The 22,713-nt window shown below is 46.0% G+C and overlaps 1 protein-coding gene across 1 annotated transcript in view; it reads left to right on the top strand.

The window, feature by feature from the left end:
• The window catches only part of LOC110518541 (ERC protein 2), a 492,964-nt gene that overhangs the window by 216,417 nt on the left and 253,834 nt on the right, over positions 1-22,713 (top strand). Inside the window, exon 11 of the mRNA XM_036947561.2 lies at positions 14,789-14,882. Coding sequence (XP_036803456.2) covers positions 14,789-14,882 — 94 coding nt within the window. The remainder of the gene's footprint in view (positions 1-14,788; positions 14,883-22,713) is intronic.

The following is a 22,713-nucleotide window of genomic DNA, read 5'->3' as shown; positions in this document are numbered from 1 at the left end:
ATTCTGCAGCTGTGTACTCTCTGCTTAGGGCCAAATAGCATTCTAGTTTGCTCTGTTTTTTTGTTAATTCTTTCCAATGTGTCAAGTAATTATCTTTTTGTTTTCTCATGATTTGGTTGGGTCTAATTGTGCTGTTGTCCTGGGGCTCTGTAGGGTGTGTTTGTGTTTGTGAACAGAGCCCCAGGACCAGCTTGCTTAGCTCAGCTTTGCTCTTCTCCAGGTTCATCTCTCTGTAGGTGATGGCTTTGTTATGGAAGGTTTGTGAATTGCTTCCTTTTAGGTGGTTGTAGAATTTAACGGCTCTTTTCTGGATTTTGATAATTAGTGGGTATCGGCCTAATTCTGCTCTGCATGCATTATTTGGTGTTCTATTCAATTCAATTCAAGGGCTTTATTGGCATAGGAAACATGTGTTAACATTGCCAAAGCAAGTGAGGTAGATAATATATAAAGTGAATATATAAAGTGAAATAAACAATAAAAATTAACAGTAAACATCACACATACAGAAGTTTCAAAACAATAAAGACATTACAAATGTCATATTATATATATATATATATATATATATATATATATATATATATATACATATACACACAGTGTTTTAACAATGTACAAATGGTAAAGGACACAAGATAAAATAAATAAGCATAGATATGGGTTGTATGCTCTGTCTTTCTCTCTCTCTCTCTCTCATTCTCCCTCACTGCCTCTCTCCCTCCATACTCACTCCATCTCTCCTTCGCTTTCACCTTTCTCTCTTTGTCTCTCTCCGTCTCCCCTCTCTCTTTCCATCTTTCTTCCTCCTTCTATTTGGTTACGTGATAAGTCTGTGTTTGGCTCTATATTTATACAGTATATAGGTTACTCATAAGCTCTTACACAGATTCACAAGTCCATAGTTCCCGGACACAGAACCCCCCCCCCCCCCCCCACACACACACACACACACACACTCACGTTTGTGTCGCAGAGTGAAATTGCTATGGGCATATCACTTATCAAAAGCAGCAGCATCGTAACCAGTGTGTTAGTTTTTCCACCACTAGCAGGTCTCTCAGGTCTGTGTTTGGCCTCTACTCCCCTTCTACTCTCCCTCTACTCCCTTCTACTACCCCTTCTACTCTCCTCCTACTCCCCCTTCTACTCCCCTTCTACTCCCTCTCCTCCTCCCTTCTACTCCCCCTTCTACTCCCCTATACTCCCCTTCTACTCTCCCTCTACTCCCCTTCTACTCTCCCTCTACTCCCTTCTACTCCCCCTTCTACTCTCCTTCTACTCCCCCTTCTCCTCCCTTCTACTCTCCTTCTACTCCCCCTTCTCCTCCCTTCTACTCCCCCTTCTAGTCCCCCTCCTCCTCCCTTCTACTCTCCCTTCTACTCCCCTTCTACTCTCCCTTCTCCTCCCTTCTACTTCCCCTTCTAGTCCCCCTCCTCCCCCCTTCTATTCCCCCTTCTACTACCCTATACTTCCCTTCTACTCTCCCTTCTACTCCCCTTCTACTCTCCCTTCTACTCCCCTTCTACTCTCCCTCTACTCCCCTTCTACTCTCCCTCTACTCCCTTCTACTCCCCCTTCTACTCTCCTTCTACTCCCCCTTCTCCTACCTTCTACTCTCCTTCTACTCCCCCTTCTCCTCCCTTCTACTCCCCCTTCTACTTCCCCTTCTACTCCCTTCTACTCCCCCTCCTCCTCCCTTCTACTCACCCTTCTACTCCCCTATACTCCCATTCTACTAATCCTTCCACTCTCCCTCTACTAATCCTTCCACTCTCCCTCTACTAATCCTTCCACTCCCCCTCTACTAATCCTTCCACTCTCCCTCTACTAATCCTTCCACTCTCCCTCTACTAATCCTTCCACTCTCCCTCTACTAATCCTTCCACTCTCCCTCTACTAAACCTTCCACTCTCCCTCTACTAATCCTTCCACTCCCCCTCTACTAATCCTTCCACTCCCCCTCTACTAATCCTTCCACTCTCCCTCTACTAATCCTTCCACTCCCCCTCTACTAATCCTTCCACTCTCCCTCTACTAATCCTTCCACTCTCCCTCTACTAATCCTTCAACTCCCCCTCTACTAATCCTTCCACTCTCCCTCTACTAATCCTTCCACTCTCCCTCTACTAATCCTTCCACTCTCCCTCTACTAATCCTTCCACTCCCCCTCTACTAATCCTTCCACTCTCCCTCTACTAATCCTTCCACTCTCCCTCTACTAATCCTTCCACTCTCCCTCTACTAATCCTTCCACTCTCCCTCTACTAATCCTTCCACTCCCCCTCTACTAATCCTTCCACTCTCCCTCTACTAATCCTTCCACTCCCCCTCTACTAATCCTTCCACTCTCCCTCTACTAATCCTTCCACTCTCCCTCTACTAATCCTTCCACTCCCCCTCTACTAATCCTTCCACTCCCCCTCTACTAATCCTTCCACTCTCCCTCTACTAATCCTTCCACTCTCCCTCTACTAATCCTTCCACTCTCCCTCTACTATTCCTTCCACTCCCCCTCTACTAATCCTTCCACTCTCCCTCTACTAATCCTTCCACTCCCCCTCTACTAATCCTTCCACTCCCCCTCTACTAATCCTTCCACTCCTCCTCTACTAATCCTTCCATTCCCCCTCTACTAGGCGGATATCGGCCTAATTCTGCTCTGCGTGCATTATTTGCTGCTCTACGTTGTACACAGAAGACATTTTTGCAGAATTCTGCATGCAGATTCTCAATTTGGTGTTTGTCCCATTTTGTGAATTCTTGTTTGGTGAGCGGACTCCAGACCTCACAACCATAAAGGGCAGTGGGTTCTATAACTGATTCAAGTATTTCTAGCCAGATCCTAATTTGTATATTGAATTTGATGTTACTTTTGATGGCATAGAAATCCCTTCTGACCATGTCTCTCAGATTGTTCACAGTCTTGTGGAATTTACCTGTAGCGTTGATGTTTAGGCCAATGTATGTATCGTTTTTTGTGTGCTCTAGGGCAACAGTGTCTAGATGGAATTTGTATTTGTGGTACTGGCAACTGGACCTTTTTTGGAACACCATTATTTTGGTCTTACTGAAATGTACTGTCAGTGTTCAGGTCTGGCAGAATCTGTGCAGAAGGTCTAGGTGCTGCTATAGGTCCTCCTTGGTTGGTGACAGAAGCACCAGATCATCAGCAAACAGTAGACATTTGACTTCAGATTCTAGTAGGGTGAGGCCGGGTGCTGCAGACTTTTCTAGTGCCCTCGCCAATTTGTTGGTATATGTGTTGAAGAGGGTGAGGCTTAAGCTGCATCTCTGTCTCACCCCACGGCCCTGTGTGAAGAAATGTTTGTTTTTTGACTATTTTAACCGCACCCTTGTTGTTTGTGTACATGGATTTTATAATGTCGTATGTTTTTCACCCAACATCACTTTCCATCAATTTGTACAGCAGACCCTCACGCCAAATTGAGTCGAAGGCTTTTTTGAAATCGACAAAGCATGAGAAGACTTGGCCTCTGTTTTGGTTTGTTTGTTTGTCAATTAGGGTGTGCAGGGTGAATACGTGGTCTGTCTTACGATAATTTGGTAAATAGCCAATTTAACATTTGCTCAGTACATTGTTTTCATTGAGGAATTGTACGAGTCTGTTGTTAATGATAATTCAGAGGATTTTCCCAACTTTGCTGTTGACGCATATCCCCCGTTGTTATTGGGTTCAATTTTGTCTCCACTTTTGTGGATTGGGGTGATCAGTCCAGATATTGGGGAAGGTGCCAGAGCTAAGGATGATGTTAAAGAGTTTTAGCATAGCCAATTGGAATTTGTTGTCTGTATATTTGATCATTTCATTGAGTATAGCATCAACACCACAGGCCTTTTTGGGTTGGAGGGTTTTATTTTGTCCTGTAACTCATTCAAGGTAATTGGAGAATCCAGTGGGTTCTGGTAGATTTTAATAGTTGATTCTAAGATTTGTATTTGATTATGTAATGTTTTTGCTGTTTGTTCTTTGTTATAGAGCCAAAAAGTTTGGAGAAGTGGTTTACCCATACATCTCCATGTTGGATAGATCATTTTTCATGTTGTTGTTTGTTTAGTGTTTTCCAATTTTACCAGAAGTCGTTAGAGTCTATGGATTCTTCAATTACACTGAGCTAATTTCTGACGTGCTGTTGCTTCTTTTTCCGTAGTGTATTTCTGTATTGTTTTAGTGATTCACCTTAGTAGAGGTGTAGACTCAGGTTTTCCTGGTCTCTATGTTTTTGGTTGGACAGGTTTCTACATTTTTTATTAAATTTTTGCATTCTTCATCAAACCATTTGTCATTTTTGTTCATTTTCTTCGGTTTTCTATTTGAGATTTTTGAGATTTGATAGGGAAGGTGAGAGGTCAAATATACTGTTAAGATGTTATACTTCCAAGTTTACACCTTCACTATTACAGTGGAACGTTTTGTCCAGGAAGTTGTCTAAAAGGGATTAAATTTGTTGTTGCTTAATTGTTTTTAGGTAGATTTCCAAACTACAGTCGTGGCCAAAAGTTTTGAGAATGACACAAATATAAATTCTGCTGCCTCAGTTTGTTTGATGGCAATTTGCATATACTCCAGAATGTTATGAACAGTGATTAGCTGAATTGCAATTAATTGCAAAGTCCCTCTTTGCCATGCAAATGAACTGTATCCCCCCAAAACATTTCCACTGTATTTCAGCCCTGCCACAAATGGACCAGCTGACATCATGTCAGTGATTGTCTCGTTCACACAAGTGTGAGTGGTGACGAAGACAAGGCTGGAGATCACTCTGTCATGCTGATTGAGTTTGAATAACAGACTGGAAGCTTCAAAAGGAGGGTGGTGCTTGGAATCATTTACCTTCCTCTGTCAACCATGATTACCTGCAAGGAAACACATGCCGTCATCATTGCTTGTCTGTATAACCAACTTATTTGGTGAAGTCCGGGTTCCTGTTCTTTAGGCCAAAGGCAGATGTCCTCAGGCCTTGGATATTCCAGGATGAGATAGTGATGGCTTTGTGTTCCATAAAGTGTCAAATGTCGCTGGTCGTGTGGTTTGGCCTCAGGCCAGTAAGTGTGAGCAGAGCCTGCTGAGCATCTGGTACATGACATTGGCTTGGGCTAGTGTAAGAGTGGGGGCTGTGCCTGTTTGCTCGCTCACAGCCTGGGCGTATGTGTGACTTCCATGTTGAGACCCTCTTTGCGGGGGTGGGGTGCATGGGGTGGGCAGGAGGGGCATAGGTCTGATCTGAGGGAGCCTAAATGGGGTGTGGGCATGGTTGACTTGGGGGGGTGTTGATTGGTTGATTGGTTGGGGTGTGTATGTGGCTGGTGGTGTTGTGGTCTGGATGTAGGTCCTCTCGGCATGGGACCTCTATGTGTAGGTCCAGTGGTGGGTCCCGCAGGTCTGGGAGGGTGTCTCTTTGGTCTGGACAGGGTGTCTATTGATCTGTTGCTCCTGTGTATTGGGGCTGCGTTTGAGAGTGATGTCCTATAGAGTCTGGTCGAAGGTGTGCACTGCTGCCTTGTAGAGGTGGACCTGGTCATAGAGGTTGTTCAAGTCCAGGGTGGAGTGGTGGGCCAGGTAAACATTTGGTTTTGAGGCACAGTCACGGGAAATACTTGCGTTTACCCGTATGGTAACAGGGTGGAAGTATTTTCGTGGTAGCAGGGTGGAGATAACCACTTGTGCGTTGGGGAAAGTAGATGAAGCTTTTTCAATCACTCCCTTCAGTGCTGTGGCCACCCTTTCCTGCTGTGTTCTCATGTCGTTTGTGCCTGTGTTTATTATTATGTGGCTAGGTGAACCTAGTTGGTCCTCAGACAGAAGGTCTAGGGTGCGCTGGGTGTTTGGACACCAGAGTTTAGACACACTGTGTTTGGGAAAAGTTTTTTCTATTTTATGTATTTCCCATAAGGAGTACAATCTGTGTCTTGTATATTTTTCCTCGGTGTGTGTGGAGGGGTTGTCAGGAGGGCTCTTCACTTGTCTGTTCTGCTGTGATGTCGACGCTATGGTCAGGGTCTGGTGTGGACTGTTCTGCTGTGAGGTCAAGACTTTTGTTTGGAGCTGAGGTGGGCTGTTCTGCTGGCTTCTTTGTGGGGGTGGCCACCTCTCTAGTGGTTTGTTCTCTGTCACACGCCATCCCCCTAAACCTCTCCTCCAGCAGTCTGATCCTCTCCTCTAGTGCTCTGTTCTTCTCCTGCTCTTGTTTTTTATAATGTTGAAGTCCACAGTCCAGAGTTCAGATATGTCACTCTCCATCTCCAGCTCTCTAGGTCTAGTTAAGGGGGTGTTGTTGTGCTGGACTGTTGTCTGGGTCTGTGCTGACTGGAGTGTAATCACCTGCTGTTCAAGCTCCACCTGCCTTACCTCCAGCTGGGTAAATGTATCCTTCATTTCAATGAGGGGGTAGTACTCTGTGCTGGGAGGTTTACTTTCCACTTGGGGTTGCTCGTCTGTGGGGTTATATAATGAAGAGGTCAGGTCTGACCCGCTCTGGATGGGGGTATCTTTCTCAAGGGAGAGCTTCTCCTGCTGGGCTAATTCCTTGATTAGCTGAAAGTCCAGCTGAAACTGTTTGGTGTTGCCCTGTACCATTACTGTTCCAGACTTATAGAGATTTATATTAGCTGACTCAGAGTCCTTGTTGTCTAGTATCCTGAGTTTCCACCCCTCGGTAACACCTCCCCTCTTAACAGAGGGGTGTGCTAATATAGCACTGTACCAAGCCAGGGGATGGTCTGTGTGGAAGATGTTCCTATTTTTATAATAGTCAGCAAAAAGTCTCTTGATTTTCCATAAGGAGCTTCATTTTGTAATCTTTTCTTGCCTTATCATTCTTTACATACACAGGGTACTGTATTTGAATTACCTCTGAACAGCGGGAGGCAGCTTCTAAAGCCTCTCCATTTGGTTGGAGTAGACTGTTCGACTCTCCTGCCATTGTTGGGAAAGGGCTTTGACACCTCTCACTTGACACGTGAGAGGTCCTTATAAAATAATGTAATGTATTTTTCTTCTTGGCTTTTGGAAATAAAATATAGCTTCAGACTAAACATTTCTCTCTCAGTTCCAGGTTGGATGGTGTTTCCAGGTTTCTGTTGTTTTCCAGAGCGTTTGCTGTGTAGCGTTGGAATAATCATCTTTGGCAGTTGTAAACCTTCCAGGTGATTCCATAATTCTGTTCAAAATCAGGTTGTAGGTTTTGATTTGGATTGGTTATTTTAAGGTTATGTTGTGTAGGGTAGCATCCTATATATGTCCCTGACAAAAAAAATGAAGTTTATCTAACTCTAAATCTATATTTTTTTAAGAACATGCTGAAACATGCAGGAGCTCATCTGATGATGACCACTGTGTCTCCTCTCACTCCCTTATCCACCCTTCTACTCCCGTATCCACCCTTCTACTCCCTTATCCACCCTTCTACTCCCTTATCCACCCTTCTACTCCCTTATCCACCCTTCTACTCCCTTATCCACCCTTCTACTCCCTTATCCACCCTTCTACTCCCTTATCCACCCTTCTGCTCCCCTATCCACCCTTCTACTCCCTTATCCACCCTTCTACTCCCTTATCCACCCTTCTACTCCCTTATCCACCCTTCTACTCCCTTATCCACCCTTCTACTCCCTTATCCACCCTTCTACTCCCTTATACACCCTTCTACTCCCTTATCCACCCTTCTACTCCCTTATCCACCCTTCTACTCCCTTATACACCCTTCTACTCCCTTATCCACCCTTCTACTCCCTTATCCACCCTTCTACTCCCTTATCCACCCTTCTACTCCCTTATCCACCCTTCTACTCCCTTATACACCCTTCTACTCCCTTATCCACCCTTCTACTCCCTTATCCACCCTTTTACTCCCTTATACACCCTTCTACTCCCTTATCCACCCTTCTACTCCCTTATACACCCTACTACTCCCTTATCCACCCTTCTACTCCCTTATCCACCCTTCTACTCCCTTATACACCCTTCTACTCCCTTATCCACCCTTCTACTCCCTTATCCACCCTTCTACTCCCTTATCCACCCTTCTACTCCCTTATACACCCTTCTACTCCCTTATCCACCCTTCTACTCCCTTATACACCCTCCTACTCCCTTATCCACCCTTCTACTCCCTTATCCACCCTTCTACTCCCTTATACACCCTTCTACTCCCTTATCCACCCTTCTACTCCCCTATACACCCTTCTACTCCCTTATCCACCCTTCTACTCCCTTATCCACCCTTCTACTCCCTTATACACCCTTCTACTCCCTTATCCACCCTTCTACTCCCTTATCCACCCTTCTACTCCCTTATTCACCCTTCTACTCCCTTATCCACCCTTCTACTCCCTTATACACCCTTCTACTCCCTTATACACCCTTCTACTCCCTTATACACCCTTCTACTCCCTTATCCACCCTTCTACTCCCGTATCCACCCTTCTACTCCCTTATACACCCTTCTATTCCCCCTTCTACACCCCCTCAACTCTCCTTCTCTACTCCCTTGTAACCCCCTTCTACTCTCACCTCTACTCCCTTCCACACCCCCTTCTACTCCCCCTTCTACAACCCTTCTACTCCCCCTTCTACTCCAATCCTCCTTATGACAACAGTATCTCTGAGAGGGGGGTGAAGATGAGGGGGATGGGGAGGAGGGTTGATGGGAGCAAGAGATGTCTGTCAGTATGACTAGCCCTGACATAGGGCTCAAAACCAATGCATCACTACTCTCACTACTTATGGTGATAGAGAGAGCAGGCGGCATTGCTTTTTAGGATCTTATTTATCCATTTATTAGGTTTATTTTCAGAAGGTCAGAATATAAATTACCCGCCAACATCGCCGCTGACAGGACATGAGACACACGCACGTACGTACCTACACACACACACCTACACACACCTACACACACACACACACACACACACACACACACACACACACACACACACAGTAGTTCACAAGCCAGCGTGGCAAATATTTGTCCGTATGTAGAGGAACTTGTGGATTGGTAGCAGGGTAAACAGGTCAGTCAGTCTGAATATGTAATAATGTATACACACAGAGCAGGCGCTGGTTGAGAAGCTGTTTACAGTAGCTGAGAGTTCTCTTATGGGATAATTTGTCACTGTCAGCTCTCTTTGCTTATGGGTCGTTCCACGAAAAGAGTTCCTTTTGTGTAGAAATTGTGCAACAATATTTAATTTTAAAAGCAACTCCACCACTTTTTTAACTTCATTCCCCTTACTGTATCTCCAGCACAATACCAGTGTCTCTTTATGTGAAAATTGAAAAGTGGTGTCTAACCATGAAAAGTGGTGGATGACATTAAAAGTTCAACCATTTTCATTTGCAGTGTCGTGGGGGAGCAAGAAGATCCCCCTCCCTCTGGCTAGAAACTCATTACAGGTTTTGAAAATCGCTGTTTTTATTTTAATCCTACCCTGTGATTTCACACGGAAGCATTTTTTAGGACATTTCTTCTTCTCTTTTTAATCGCATATCATAGAAACGTGCCATTTTCACATGTAGACACTGGTATTGTGATGGAGATAATGACAATACGGTTTAAAAGTGGCAGAATTGTCCTTTTAAATGAAGTGTCATTTGATATAGACCATATGGAGAATTCCATATATCAGAATAAAGCCTTGCTAAAGTGGCAATATTCAGCATTTTGACATGTCACTCCATCAACCCTGTGTCACTTCTACGATGATCTCAACCCACTTCATCTGAACATTTCCCCAAGTTTCACCATCATTGTCAAGCCCTAGTTATTCTGTTACCTTGAAAACGTCATTTCTGAATATTATTATTTATTTAATGTGATTAGTGGTTAATAATTTACGTTCCGTGAACTGAACTCTCGTTTTAATATTGTGAAAATATCAACAGAAACATTGAACATATAAACCCTGTTACCCATAGATAGACAGGCTAGAATAACACATCAACCCTGTTACCCAGAGATAGACAGGCTAGAATAACACATCAACCCTGTTACCCAGAGATAGACAGGCTAGAATAACACATCAACCCTGTTACCCAGAGATAGACAGGCTAGAATAACACATCAACCCTGTTACCCAGAGATAGACAGGCTAGAATAACACATCAACCCTGTTACCCAGAGATAGACAGGCTAGAATAACACATCAACCCTGTTACCCAGAGATAGACAGGCTAGAATAACACATCAACCCTGTTACCCAGAGATAGACAGGCTAGAATAACACATCAACCCTGTTACCCAGAGATAGACAGGCTAGAATAACACATCAACCCTGTTACCCAGAGATAGACAGGCTAGAATAACACATCAACCCTGTTACCCAGAGATAGACAGGCTAGAATAACACATCAACCCTGTTACCCATAGATAGACAGGCTAGAATAACACATCAACCCTGTTACCCAGATATAGACAGGCTAGAATAACACATCAACCCTGTTACCCATAGATAGACATTCTAGACATGTTTTAGCAAGTCCATTTAATGTGAAACTTGCATTCAATTGCCCCTCCCTGTTGCACAAAACAGGAAGTGACAAGGGGATTTGTGGCTGATTCAAGAATAAATCTTCATTGTTACGGTTAAATGCTTTTTGTTCTTTTTTCAAACTAATGAAAAAGAATGAGAAACAAAATATGTACTTGTTCTTAATGTAAAATAAAAAATGTACATAGATGGGTCAGAGTTTGTAATGACTTTCTCTAATATCATTTGGCACTTAAAAGATGCTTACTATAGTTTTTAAATTGTTGAGATGGAAGATGGCACTGCAGTTGACCAATTCTGCTTTTTTGTGTGTTTTTTATGCTGATAATGTAAATAATGTTTCCTATGACCGAAAACAGCTTCTGGACATCAGAACAGTGATCACTAACCTCGATTTGGATGAAGAATACTACTTCAATGACTTAGCAGCTGTGGATGTTTTGCTCATTCCGGACCATACTGTAATCCCTGAGACTGGAAAGAGACGGCGCAAGAGAGGCAATCAATCTATATTTTTCGTAGCTGTCTATTTACCACCAAAAACCAATGCTGGCACTAAGACCAATCTCAAATGAGTTGTATAGGGCCATAAGCAGACAGGAGAGGCAGTGGCCGGTGATTTAAAAAAAAAAATTGAATCTTTACTCCACACACAGAAACGCATACAAAGCTCCCCCTCGCCCTCCATTTGGTAAATCTGACCATACCTCTATCCTCCTGATTCCTGCTTACAAGCAAAGCTCAAATGGAAGTGATCTGATGACATAGATGCTAAACTACAGGAATGTTTTGCTAGCACAGACTGGAATATGTTCCGGGATTCATCCAATATCATTGAGGAGTTTACCACATCAGTCACCAGGCTCAATAATACGTGCATCAGCGACATCCTCCCCACAGTGACCGTTTGTACATATCCCAACCAGAAGCCATGGATTACAGGCAACATACGCACTGAGCTAAAGGCTAGAGCTGCTGCTTTCAAGGAGCGGGACACTAATCCAGACACTTAAATGATATCCCGCTACGTCCTCCAACGAACCATCAAACAGTCAAAAGGTCAATAAACGACTAAGGTCGAAACCTACTTCTCCAGCGCTGATGCTCATGGATGTGGCAGGGCTTGCAAACCATCATAAATTACAAAAGGAAACCCAGCCGCGAGCTGCCTAGTGACGCAAGCCTAGCATACAAGACATATTCCTTCTATGCTCGCTTCGAGGCAAGTAACACTGAATCATGCATGAGAGCACCAGCTGTTCTGGACGACCGTGTAATCTTGCTCCACAAGGCCACGTGGTCAGAAGGATTAACAGGACATGTACTCTGAGCATGCGCTGACCAGCTGGCAAGTGTCTTCACTGACATTTTCATACTCTCCCTGATCCACTCTGTAATAAATACATGTTTCAAGCAGACCACCATAGTCTCTGTGCCCAAGAATGCCTAGGGAACCTGTCTAAACGACATTCACCCTGTAGCACTTACATCTGTAGCCATGAAATGCTTTGAAAGGCTGGCCATGGGTCACATCAACACCATCATCCCAGAGACCTTGGACCCACTCCAATTCGCATAACGCCCCAACAGACCCACAGATGATGCAATCTCTATTGTACTCCACACTGCCCTCTCCCAGCTGAACAAGCGGAACACCTACGTGAGAATGCTGTTCATTGGTGTTGAACACTGAGTCATAGTGCTCGTCATAGTGCTCATCACTAAGCTCATGACCCTGGGACTTGAACACCTTCCACTGCAACTAGTTCCTGGGCTTCCTAACGGGCCACCCCCAGGTGGTGAGGGTAGAAACAACACGAGGGCCCCTCAGGGGTGTGTGCTTAGTCCCTTCCTGTTCTCGCTGTTCGATGATGAGAACGCCTATAGGGAGGAGGTAAGTGATGACAAAAACATCTCCCTCAATGTCAGCAAGACAAAGAAGCCGATGGACTACAGGAAACGGAGAGTCGAGCACGCCCCCATCCACATTGATGGGCTGTAGGGAAGCGTGTTGAGAGCTTCAAGTTCCTCTGTGTCCACATCACAAATTATCATGGTCCAAACACACTAACACAGTCATAAAGAAGGCACGAGAAGGCCTCTTCCCCCTCAGGAGGCTAAAAAGATTTGGGAATGGCCCTCAGATCCTCAGAAAGTTCTACAGCTACTCCAATGAGAGCATCTTAACTCGCTACATCACCGTTGGTATGGCAACTGCTCTGCATCCAACCGCAAGGCGCTATAGAGGGTGGTGTTTATTGCCCAGCACATCACTGGGGCTGAGCTCCCTCCCAACCTGGATACCGGGCGGTGTCAGAGGAAGTCTTTAAGTATTGTCAAAGACTCTAGTGTGTGTGTGTGTGTGTGTTTGTGTGTGTGTGTGTGTGTGTGTGTGTGCGCGTGCGCGTGCGGATCTCAGTTGTAGGGTATATTATTGGGAGTATGTCTCCTCTATAGAGTATAAACACACAGAAACCAGCCCAGGTAATTCATGGGTTAGCTCTGTAATCAGCTCCTTTACACTACACACTTCTGATGACAGATTTACACACCAGCACAGTGTGAGTGTTTGTTTGTGTGTGTGTGTGTGTGTGTGTTTGCATGCTGAGAGATTTACACAAGCAGTGTCTCTTTGCCATCTGTCAAGTCTCATCTTGTCTCTTTCGTCTCCATAACTAGGCAAGTCAGTTAAGAACAGATTCGTATTTACAATGACGGCCTACACCGGCCAAACCAGGACGACTGGGCCAATTGTGCGCCGCCTTATGGGAGTCCCAATCATGACCGGTTGTGATACAGCCTGGATTCGAACCAGGGTGTCTGTAGTGACGCCTCTAGCACTGAGATGCAGTGCCTTAGACCACCTGGGAGCCCCATGTTTCACTAGACTCTCCACCTGGGAGCTCCATGTTTCACTAGACTCTCCACCTGGGAGCCCCATGTTTCAATAGACTCTCCACCTGGGAGCCCCATGTTTCAATAGACTCTCCACCTGGGAGCCCCATGTTTCACTAGACTCTCCACCTGCCTGGGAGCCCCATTTTTCACTAGACTCTCCACCTGCCTGGGAGCCCCATTTTTCACTAGACTCTCCACCTGCCTGGGAGCCCCATTTTTCACTAGACTCTCCACCTGCCTGGGAGCCCCATGTTTCAATAGACTCTCCACCTGGGAGCCCCATGTTTCAATAGACTCTCCACCTGGGAGCCCCATGTTTCACTAGACTCTCTACCTGGGAGCCCCATGTTTCACTAGACTCTCCACCTGGGAGCCCCATGTTTCAATAGACTCTCCACCTGGGAGCCCCATGTTTCACTAGACTCTCCACCTGGGAGCCCCATGTTTCACTAGACTCTCCACCTGGGAGCCCCATGTTTCACTAGACTCTCCACCTGGGAGCCCCATGTTTCACTAGACTCTCCACCTGGGAGCCCCATGTTTCAATAGACTCTCCACCTGGGAGCCCCATGTTTCACTAGACTCTCCACCTGCCTGGGAGCCCCATGTTTCACTAGACTCTCCACCTGCCTGGGAGCCCCATGTTTCACTAGACTCTCCACCTGCCTGGGAGCCCCATGTTTCACTAGACTCTCCACCTGCCTGGGAGCCCCATGTTTCACTAGACTCTCCCCCTGGGAGCCCCATGTTTCACTAGACTCTCCACCTGGGAGCCCCATGTTTCACTAGACTCTCCACCTGGGAGCCCCATGTTTCACTAGACTCTCCACCTGGGAGCCCCATGTTTCAATAGACTCTCCACCTGGGAGCCCCATGTTTCACTAGACTCTCCACCTGGGAGCCCCATGTTTCAATAGACTCTCCACCTGGGAGCCCCATGTTTCACTAGACTCTCCACCTGGGAGCCCCATGTTTTAATAGACTCTCCACCTGGGAGCCCCATGTTTCACTAGACTCTCCACCTGCCTGGGAGCCCCATGTTTCAATAGACTCTCCACCTGGGAGCCCCATGTTTCAATAGACTCTCCACCTGGGAGCCCCATGTTTCAATAGACTCTCCACCTGGGAGCCCCATGTTTCAATAGACTCTCCACCTGGGAGCCCCATGTTTCACTAGACTATCCACCTGGGAGCCCCATGTTTCACTAGACTCTCTACCTGGGAGCCCCATGTTTCACTAGACTCTCCACCTGGGAGCCCCATGTTTCACTAGACTCTCCATGACGCAACACAACATACATTATGTAATGTTTTTGTGGATCAGTTTACAGTTTGTCTTAGCATGCACTTTATTAGAATCTTATTCTCTCTCTCTTTGAAGGCAAGTGAAGAGTCCAAACATCCTTAAACAGATGGTTTCAGGGGAGAGGAGGCCAGATGGACAGACTGACGGACATCCACACTCCATCTCACAGGTGTGTCTATGTGTGTGTGTGGGAGTGTGTGTAGGGCTGTAACTGAGGGGTTAATATGCTCCGACTCCTGATCATGCCACTATTCCCAGGCACTGGATAAAGTACAGTACCCTTCCCTGCCAGCGTAGACTGACTGACTGTTCTCTCTCTCTCTCTCTCTCTCTCTCTCACCCCTCTCTCTCTCTCACCCCCGTCTCTGTCTTTCTCTCTCCCTCCTCTCTGGGGTGGGATGGGGGCACTCTCTGTCTCTCTCTCTTTCCCCCTCTATCTCTCTCACCCTCTCTCCCCCCTCTCTCTCACCCCCCCTCGCTCTCTCCCCCCTCTCTCTCTGTATCTCTCTCCCCCCACCCTCTCTATCTCACTCCCCTCTCTCTATCTCACCCCCTCTCTCTCTCCTCCTCTCCCCTCTCTCTCTCTCCCCCTCTCTATCCCCCTTTTTCTCTCTCCACCCTCTCTCCCCCACCCTCTCTCACCCGCTCTTTCTCTCTCCCCCTCTCTCTCTCCCCTCTCTCTATATCTGTCTCTCTCTCCCCCTCTCTCTCCCCCTCTCCCCCACCCTCTATCTCATCTCACCCCCCTCTCTCCTCTCCCTCTCTCCCTCTCTCCCTCCCCCCTCTCTCTCTCTCTCTCGCTCTCCTCTCTCTGTCTCTCTCTCACACTCTCTCTCTCTCCCTCCCCTCTCTCTGTCTCTTTCTCTCTCCCCGACTCTATCTCTCTCACTCTCTCCCCCTCCCTTCCCCCTCCGTCTTTCTGCCCCTCTCCCCCACCCCTCTTTCTCTCCCCCCTCTATCTCTCTCCATCGCTCTCTCTCTCTCTCTCCCCCTCTGTCTCTCTCTCTCTCTCTCCCTCTCTCTCTGTCTCTCTCCCCCTTTCTCTCTCTCCCCCTTTCTCTGTCTTCTCTCTCTCTCCCCTTCTCTCTCTTCTCTCTCTCCCGCTCTCTCTCTTCTTTCTCTCCTCCTCTCGCTCTCTCCCACTCTCTCTCTCCATCTCTCTCTCTCACTCTCTCTTCTCTCTCTCCCTCTCTCTCTCTCCCCCCCTTTATCTCTCTCCATCTCTCTCTCTCTCCCTTTCTCTATCCCTCTCCCTCTCTCTTCTCTCTCGCCCCCTCTATCTCTCTCCATCTCTCTCTCTCCCCCTTTCTCTATCCCTCTCTCTCTCTCTCTCTCTCTCTCTCTCTCCCTCTCTCTCTCTCTCTCTCTCTCTCCCTCTATCTCTCTTCTCTCTCTCTCCCCTATCTCACTCTCCCCCCTCTTTCTCTCTCCATCTCTCCGTCTTCCCCTTTCTCCATCTCTCTCTCTCTCTCTCTCTCTCTCTCCCTCTCTCTCTTTCTCTCTCCCTCTTTGTCTTTCTCTCTCCCCCTCTCTCTCTCCCTCTCCCCTCTCTCTCTCCATCTCCTCTCTCTCTCCCTCTCCCCTCTCTCTCTCTCTCCCTCTGTCTCTCTTTCTCTCTCCCCCTCTCTCTCTCCCTCTCCCCTCTCTCTCTCCATCTCCTCTCTCTCTCCCTCTCCCCTCTCTCTCTCTCTCCCTCTGTCTCTCTTTCTCTCTCCCCCCTCTCTCTCTCCCTCTCCCCTCTCTCTCTCCATCTCCTCTCTCTCTCCCTCTCCCCTCTCTCTCTCTCTCCCTCTGTCTCTCTTTCTCTCTCCCCCCTCTCTCTCTCCCTCTCCCCTCTCTCTCCCCACACATAGGTTATTTCCCCCCCGAAACACTTCCTCTTTTCTTTAATGTACACAAATGTTGCTCTCACCTGGGAGAGGAGTCCCAGTCTGAGGGAGGGAACGTTGACACGGTATAGACGGAAGGAGTGTAGACAGATGAAAGACTTCCTCGTTGTAGTTTAGAAAAACTCATGTGGCAGTTGTTGAGGTAGCCCGGTGCTGACCAATACTAATGTTCTACCACCTGAGTAACGGCACCTCTTACAGAATACAAGCTGTACATTTTTTTTTCCCAGAAATGAAAAAAAGAGTACCAGGGTTTTTATAGTTGCTTTGTTTGTTACACATGATGCCAAAACATAACAAGCTGCACTTGTATGGTAACTCATGTGTAGTGGTGTTTCTCAGTAGCCCTCATGTCTTACTGTCTCACTGAACGCTGGGATTTGTGTTGGAGCCACCAGGCTTTAAAGGCCCCCTATTCCTCGCTCTCTCGCTCACTCTCTCTCTCTCTCAATCTCTGGTCCCATCAGGAACACAGCACGCTCTGAGGGTAAACACAAACAAACACTTCCTTTGTGGTTTATCCAGCCGCTGAAAGGTACCCAGCTGAGTTTATATGGGGGAGCGATAGCATCGCTCTGTGATCGTCTCCATCTCACCGTGCTGCACATCTCCCACAACCCTCATATTGCATTCACTCAACTCTGATCTCCCCGCCCTTACCCACAACAATCACACTCCATAACCCTTTCTACTTCATTCTTCATCAAGACTAGAACAAAAGAAACGTGGTCACTGACACGATCCTGGAGAGGTAAGGGGTGCTTTTTTATTTATTCCAGCATAGCACCAACACACCCGATTCAGCTCGTCAAGGGCTTGATGACTAGTTGAAGTCACTTTAATGTCATTCATCGTCTACTGTGCTGGAGATGTAGAGAGATAGATACAGAGAGGTAGAGAGATAGACACAGAGAGGTAGAGAGATAGATATGGAGAGGCAGAGAGATATATACAGAGATGTAGAGAGATGGATACAGAGAGGTAGAGAGATGGATACAGAGAGGTAGAGAAGGAGAAATATGGATACTGAGAGGTAGAAAGATGGATACATAGAGGTAGAGAAGGAGAAATATGGATACGGAGAGGTAGAGAAGGAGAAAGATGGATACAGAGATAGAAAGGGAGAATGATGGAATACAGAGAGGTAGAGAAGGAGAAAGATGGATACAGAGAGGTAGAGAAGGAGAAAGATAGATACAGAGAGGTAGAGAGGTAGATACAGAGAGGTAGAGAAGGAGAAAGATGGATACAGAGAGGTAGAGAAGGAGAAAGATAGATACAGAGAGGTAGAGAGGTAGATACAGAGAGGTAGAGAAGGAGAAAGATGGATACAGAGAGGTAGAGAAGGAGAAAGATGGATACATAGAGGTAGAGAGATGGATACAGAGGTAGATAAGGATAAAGATGGATACAGAGAGGTAGAGAAGGAGAAAGATGGATACATAGAGGTAGGGAGGGAGAAAAATGGATACATAGAGGTAGAGAAGGAGAAAGATGGATACAGAGAGGTAGAGAAGGAGAACGATGGATACAGAGAGGTAGAGAGGGAGAAAGATGGATACAGAGAGGTAGAGAAGGAGAAAGATGGATACAGAGAGGCAGAGAAGGAGAAAGATGGATACAGAGAGGTAGAGAAGGAGAAAGATGGATACAGAGAGGGAGAAAGATGGATACATAGAGGTAGAGAAGGAGAAAGATGGATACAGAGAGGTAGAGAAGGAGAACGATGGATACAGAGAGGTAGAGAGGGAGAAAGATGGATACAGAGAGGTAGAGAAGGAGAACGATGAATACAGAGAGGTAGAGAGGGAGAAAGATGGATACAGAGAGGTAGAGAAGGAGAACGATGGATACAGAGAGGTAGAGAGGGAGAAAGATGGATACAGAGAGGTAGAGAAGGAGAAGATGGATACAGAGGGGTAGAGAAGGAGAAAGATGGATACAGAGAGGTAGAGAGGGAGAAAGATGGATACATAGAGGTAGAGAGGGAGAAAGATGGATGCAGAGAGGTAGAGAAGGAGAAAGATGGATACAGAGAGGTAGAGAAGGAGAAAGATGGATACAGAGAGGTAGAGAAGGAGAAAGATGGATACAGAGAGGTAGAAAGATGGATACATAGAGGTAGAGAGGGAGAAAGATGGATACAGAGAGGGAGAGAGGGAGAAAGATGGATACAGAGAGGTAGAGAAGGAGAAATATGGATACAGAGAGGTAGAGAAGGAGATAGATGGATACAGAGAGGTAGAGTAGGAGAAAGATGGATACAGAGGGGGAGAAAGATGGATACATAGAGGTAGAGAGGGAGAAAGATGGATACGGAGAGGTAGAGAAGGAGAAAGATGGATACAGAGAGGTAGAGAGGGAGAAAGATGGATACAGAGAGGTAGAGTAGGAGAAAGATGGATACAGAGGGGGAGAAAGATGGATACATAGAGGTAGAGAGGGAGAAAGATGGATGCAGAGAGGTAGAGAGGGAGAAAGATGGATGCAGAGAGGTAGAGAAGGAGAAATATGGATACAGAGAGGTAGAGAAGGAGAAAGATGGATACAGAGGAGGATAAAGATGGATACATAGAGGTAGAGAGGGAGAAATATGGATACAGAGAGGTAGAGAGGGAGAAAGATGATACAGAGAGGTAGAGAAGGAGAAAGATGGATACAGAGAGGTAGAGAAGGAGAACGATGGATACAGAGAGGTATAGAGGGAGAAATATGGATACAGAGAGGTAGAGAAGGAGAAAGATGGATACAGAGAGGTAGAGGAGAAAGATGGAAACAGAGAGGTAGAGAAGGAGAAAGATGGATACAGAGAGGGAAAAAGATGGATACATAGAGGTAGAGAGGGAGAAAGATGGATACAGAGAGGTAGAGAAGGAGAAAGATACATCTCTCTCCTTCTCTACCTTCTCTGTATCCAGAGAGGTAGAGAGGGAGAAAGATGGATACATAGAGGTAGAGAGGGTGAAAGATAGATGCAGAGAGGTAGAGAAGTAGAAAGATGGATACAGAGAGGTAGAGAATGAGAAAGATGGATACAGAGCGGGAGAAAGATGGATACATAGAGGTAGAGAGGGAGAAAGATGGATACAGAGAGGTAGAGAGGTAGAGAAGGAGAAAGATGGATACAGAGAGATAGAGAGATGGATACAGACGTAGATAAGGAGAAAGATGGATACAGAGAGGGAGAAAGATGGATACAGAGAGGTAGAGAGGGAGAAAAATGGATACATAGAGGTAGAGAGGGAAAAAGATGGATACAGAGAGGTAGAGAAGGGTAAAGATGGATACAGAGAGGTAGAGAAGGAGAAAGATGGATACAGAGAGGTAGAGAAGGAGAATGATGGATACAGAGAGGTAGAGAAGAAGAAAGATGGATACAGAGTGGTAGAGAAGGAGAAAGATGGATACAGAGAGGTAGAGAAGGAGAACGATGGATACAGAGAGGTAGCGAGGGAGAAAGATGGATACAGAGGTAGAGAAGGAGAAAGGTGGATACAGAGAGGGAGAAAGATGGATACAGAGAGGGAGAAAGATGGATACAGAGAGGAAGAGGAGAAATATAGATACTGAGAGGTAGAGAAGGAGAAAGATGGATACAGAGAGGTAGAGAAGGAGAAAGATGGATACAGAGAGGTAGAGAAGGAGAAAGAAGGATACAGAGAGGTAGAGAAGGAGAACGATGGATACAGAGAGGTAGAGAGGGAGAAAGATGGATACATAGAGGTAGAGAGGGAGAAAGATGGATGCAGAGAGGTAGAGAAGTAGAAAGATGGATACAGAGAGGTGGAGAATGAGAAAGATGGATACAGAGAGGGAGAAAGATGGATACATAGAGGTAGAGAGGGAGAAAGATGGATACAGAGAGGTAGAGAGGTAGAGAAGGAGAAAGATGGATACAGAGAGATAGAGAGATGGATACAGAGGTAGATAAGGAGAAAGATGGATACAGAGAGGGAGAAAGATGGATACAGAGAGGTAGAGAGGGAGAAAAATGGATACATAGAGGTAGAGAGGGAAAAAGATGGATACAGAGAGGTAGAGAAGGGTAAAGATGGATACAGAGAGGTAGAGAAGGAGAAAGATGGATACAGAGAGGTAGAGAAGGAGAATGATGGATACAGAGAGGTAGAGAAGAAGAAAGATGGATACAGAGTGGTAGAGAAGGAGAAAGATGGATACAGAGAGGTAGAGAAGGAGAACGATGGATACAGACAGGTAGAGAGGGAGAAAGATGGATACAGAGGTAGAGAAGGAGAAAGGTGGATACAGAGAGGGAGAAAGATGGATACAGAGAGGGAGAAAGATGGATACAGAGAGGAAGAGAAGGAGAAAGATGGATACAGAGAGGTAGAGAAGGAGAAAGATGGATACAGAGAGGTAGAGAAGGAGAAAGATGGATACAGAGAGGTAGAGAAGGAGAAAGAAGGATACAGAGAGGTAGAGAAGGAGAACGATGGATACAGAGAGGTAGAGAGGGAGAAAGATGGATACAGAGAGGTAGAGAAGGAGAACGATGGATACAGAGGTAGAGAAGGAGAAAGATGGATACAGAGAGGCAGAGAATGAGAAAGATGGATACAGAGGGGGGGAGAAAGATGGATACATAGAGGTAGAGAGGGAGAAAGATGGATACAGAGAGGGAGAGAGGGCGAAAGATGGATACAGAGAGGTAGAGAAGGAGAAAGATGGATATAGAGAGGTAGAGCATGAGAAAGATGGATACAGAGAGGTAGAGAAGGAGAAATATGGATACAGAGAGGTAGAGAGGGAGAAAGATGGATACAGAGAGGTAGAGAAGGAGAAAGATGGATACAGAGAGATAGAGAGATGGATACAGAGGTAGATAAGGAGAAAGATGGATACAGAGAGGGAGAAAGTTGTATACAGAGAGGTAGAGAAGGAGAAAGATGGATACAGAGAGGTAGAGAAGGAGAAAGATGGATACAGAGAGGTAGAGAAGGAGAAAGATGGATACAGAGAGGTAGAGAAGGAGAAAGAAGGATACAGAGAGGTAGAGAAGGAGAACGATGGATACAGAGAGGTAGAGAGGGAGAAAGATGGATACATAGAGGTAGAGAGGGAGAAAGATGGATGCAGAGAGGTAGAGAAGTAGAAAGATGGATACAGAGAGGTAGAGAATGAGAAAGATGGATACAGAGAGGGAGAAAGATGGATACATAGAGGTAGAGAGGGAGAAAGATGGATACAGAGAGGTAGAGAGGTAGAGAAGGAGAAAGATGGATACAGAGAGATAGAGAGATGGATACAGAGGTAGATAAGGAGAAAGATGGATACAGAGAGGGAGAAAGATGGATACAGAGAGGTAGAGAGGGAGAAAAATGGATACATAGAGGTAGAGAGGGAAAAAGATGGATACAGAGAGGTAGAGAAGGGTAAAGATGGATACAGAGAGGTAGAGAAGGAGAAAGATGGATACAGAGAGGTAGAGAAGGAGAATGATGGATACAGAGAGGTAGAGAAGAAGAAAGATGGATACAGAGTGGTAGAGAAGGAGAAAGATGGATACAGAGAGGTAGAGAAGGAGAACGATGGATACAGACAGGTAGAGAGGGAGAAAGATGGATACAGAGAGGTAGAGAAGGAGAAAGAAGGATACAGAGAGGTAGAGAAGGAGAACGATGGATACAGAGATGTAGAGAGGGAGAAAGATGGATACAGAGAGGTAGAGAAGGAGAACGATGGATACAGAGGTAGAGAAGGAGAAAGATGGATACAGAGAGGCAGAGAATGAGAAAGATGGATACAGAGGGGGGGAGAAAGATGGATACATAGAGGTAGAGAGGGAGAAAGATGGATACAGAGAGGGAGAGAGGGCGAAAGATGGATACAGAGAGGTAGAGAAGGAGAAAGATGGATATAGAGAGGTAGAGCATGAGAAAGATGGATACAGAGAGGTAGAGAAGGAGAAATATGGATACAGAGAGGTAGAGAGGGAGAAAGATGGATACAGAGAGGTAGAGAGGTAGATACAGAGAGGTAGAGAAGGAGAAAGATGGATACAGAGAGATAGAGAGATGGATACAGAGGTAGATAAGGAGAAAGATGGATACAGAGAGGGAGAAAGTTGTATACAGAGAGGTAGAGAAGGAG

This window comes from Oncorhynchus mykiss, chromosome 16 (assembly GCF_057628025.1).
Source record: "Oncorhynchus mykiss isolate SJ-2025 chromosome 16, ASM5762802v1, whole genome shotgun sequence".
Classification (NCBI taxonomy): domain Eukaryota; kingdom Metazoa; phylum Chordata; class Actinopteri; order Salmoniformes; family Salmonidae; genus Oncorhynchus; species Oncorhynchus mykiss.
Note: the sequence above shows the minus strand (reverse complement) of the source record. Positions and strands in the feature narration are given on the sequence as shown.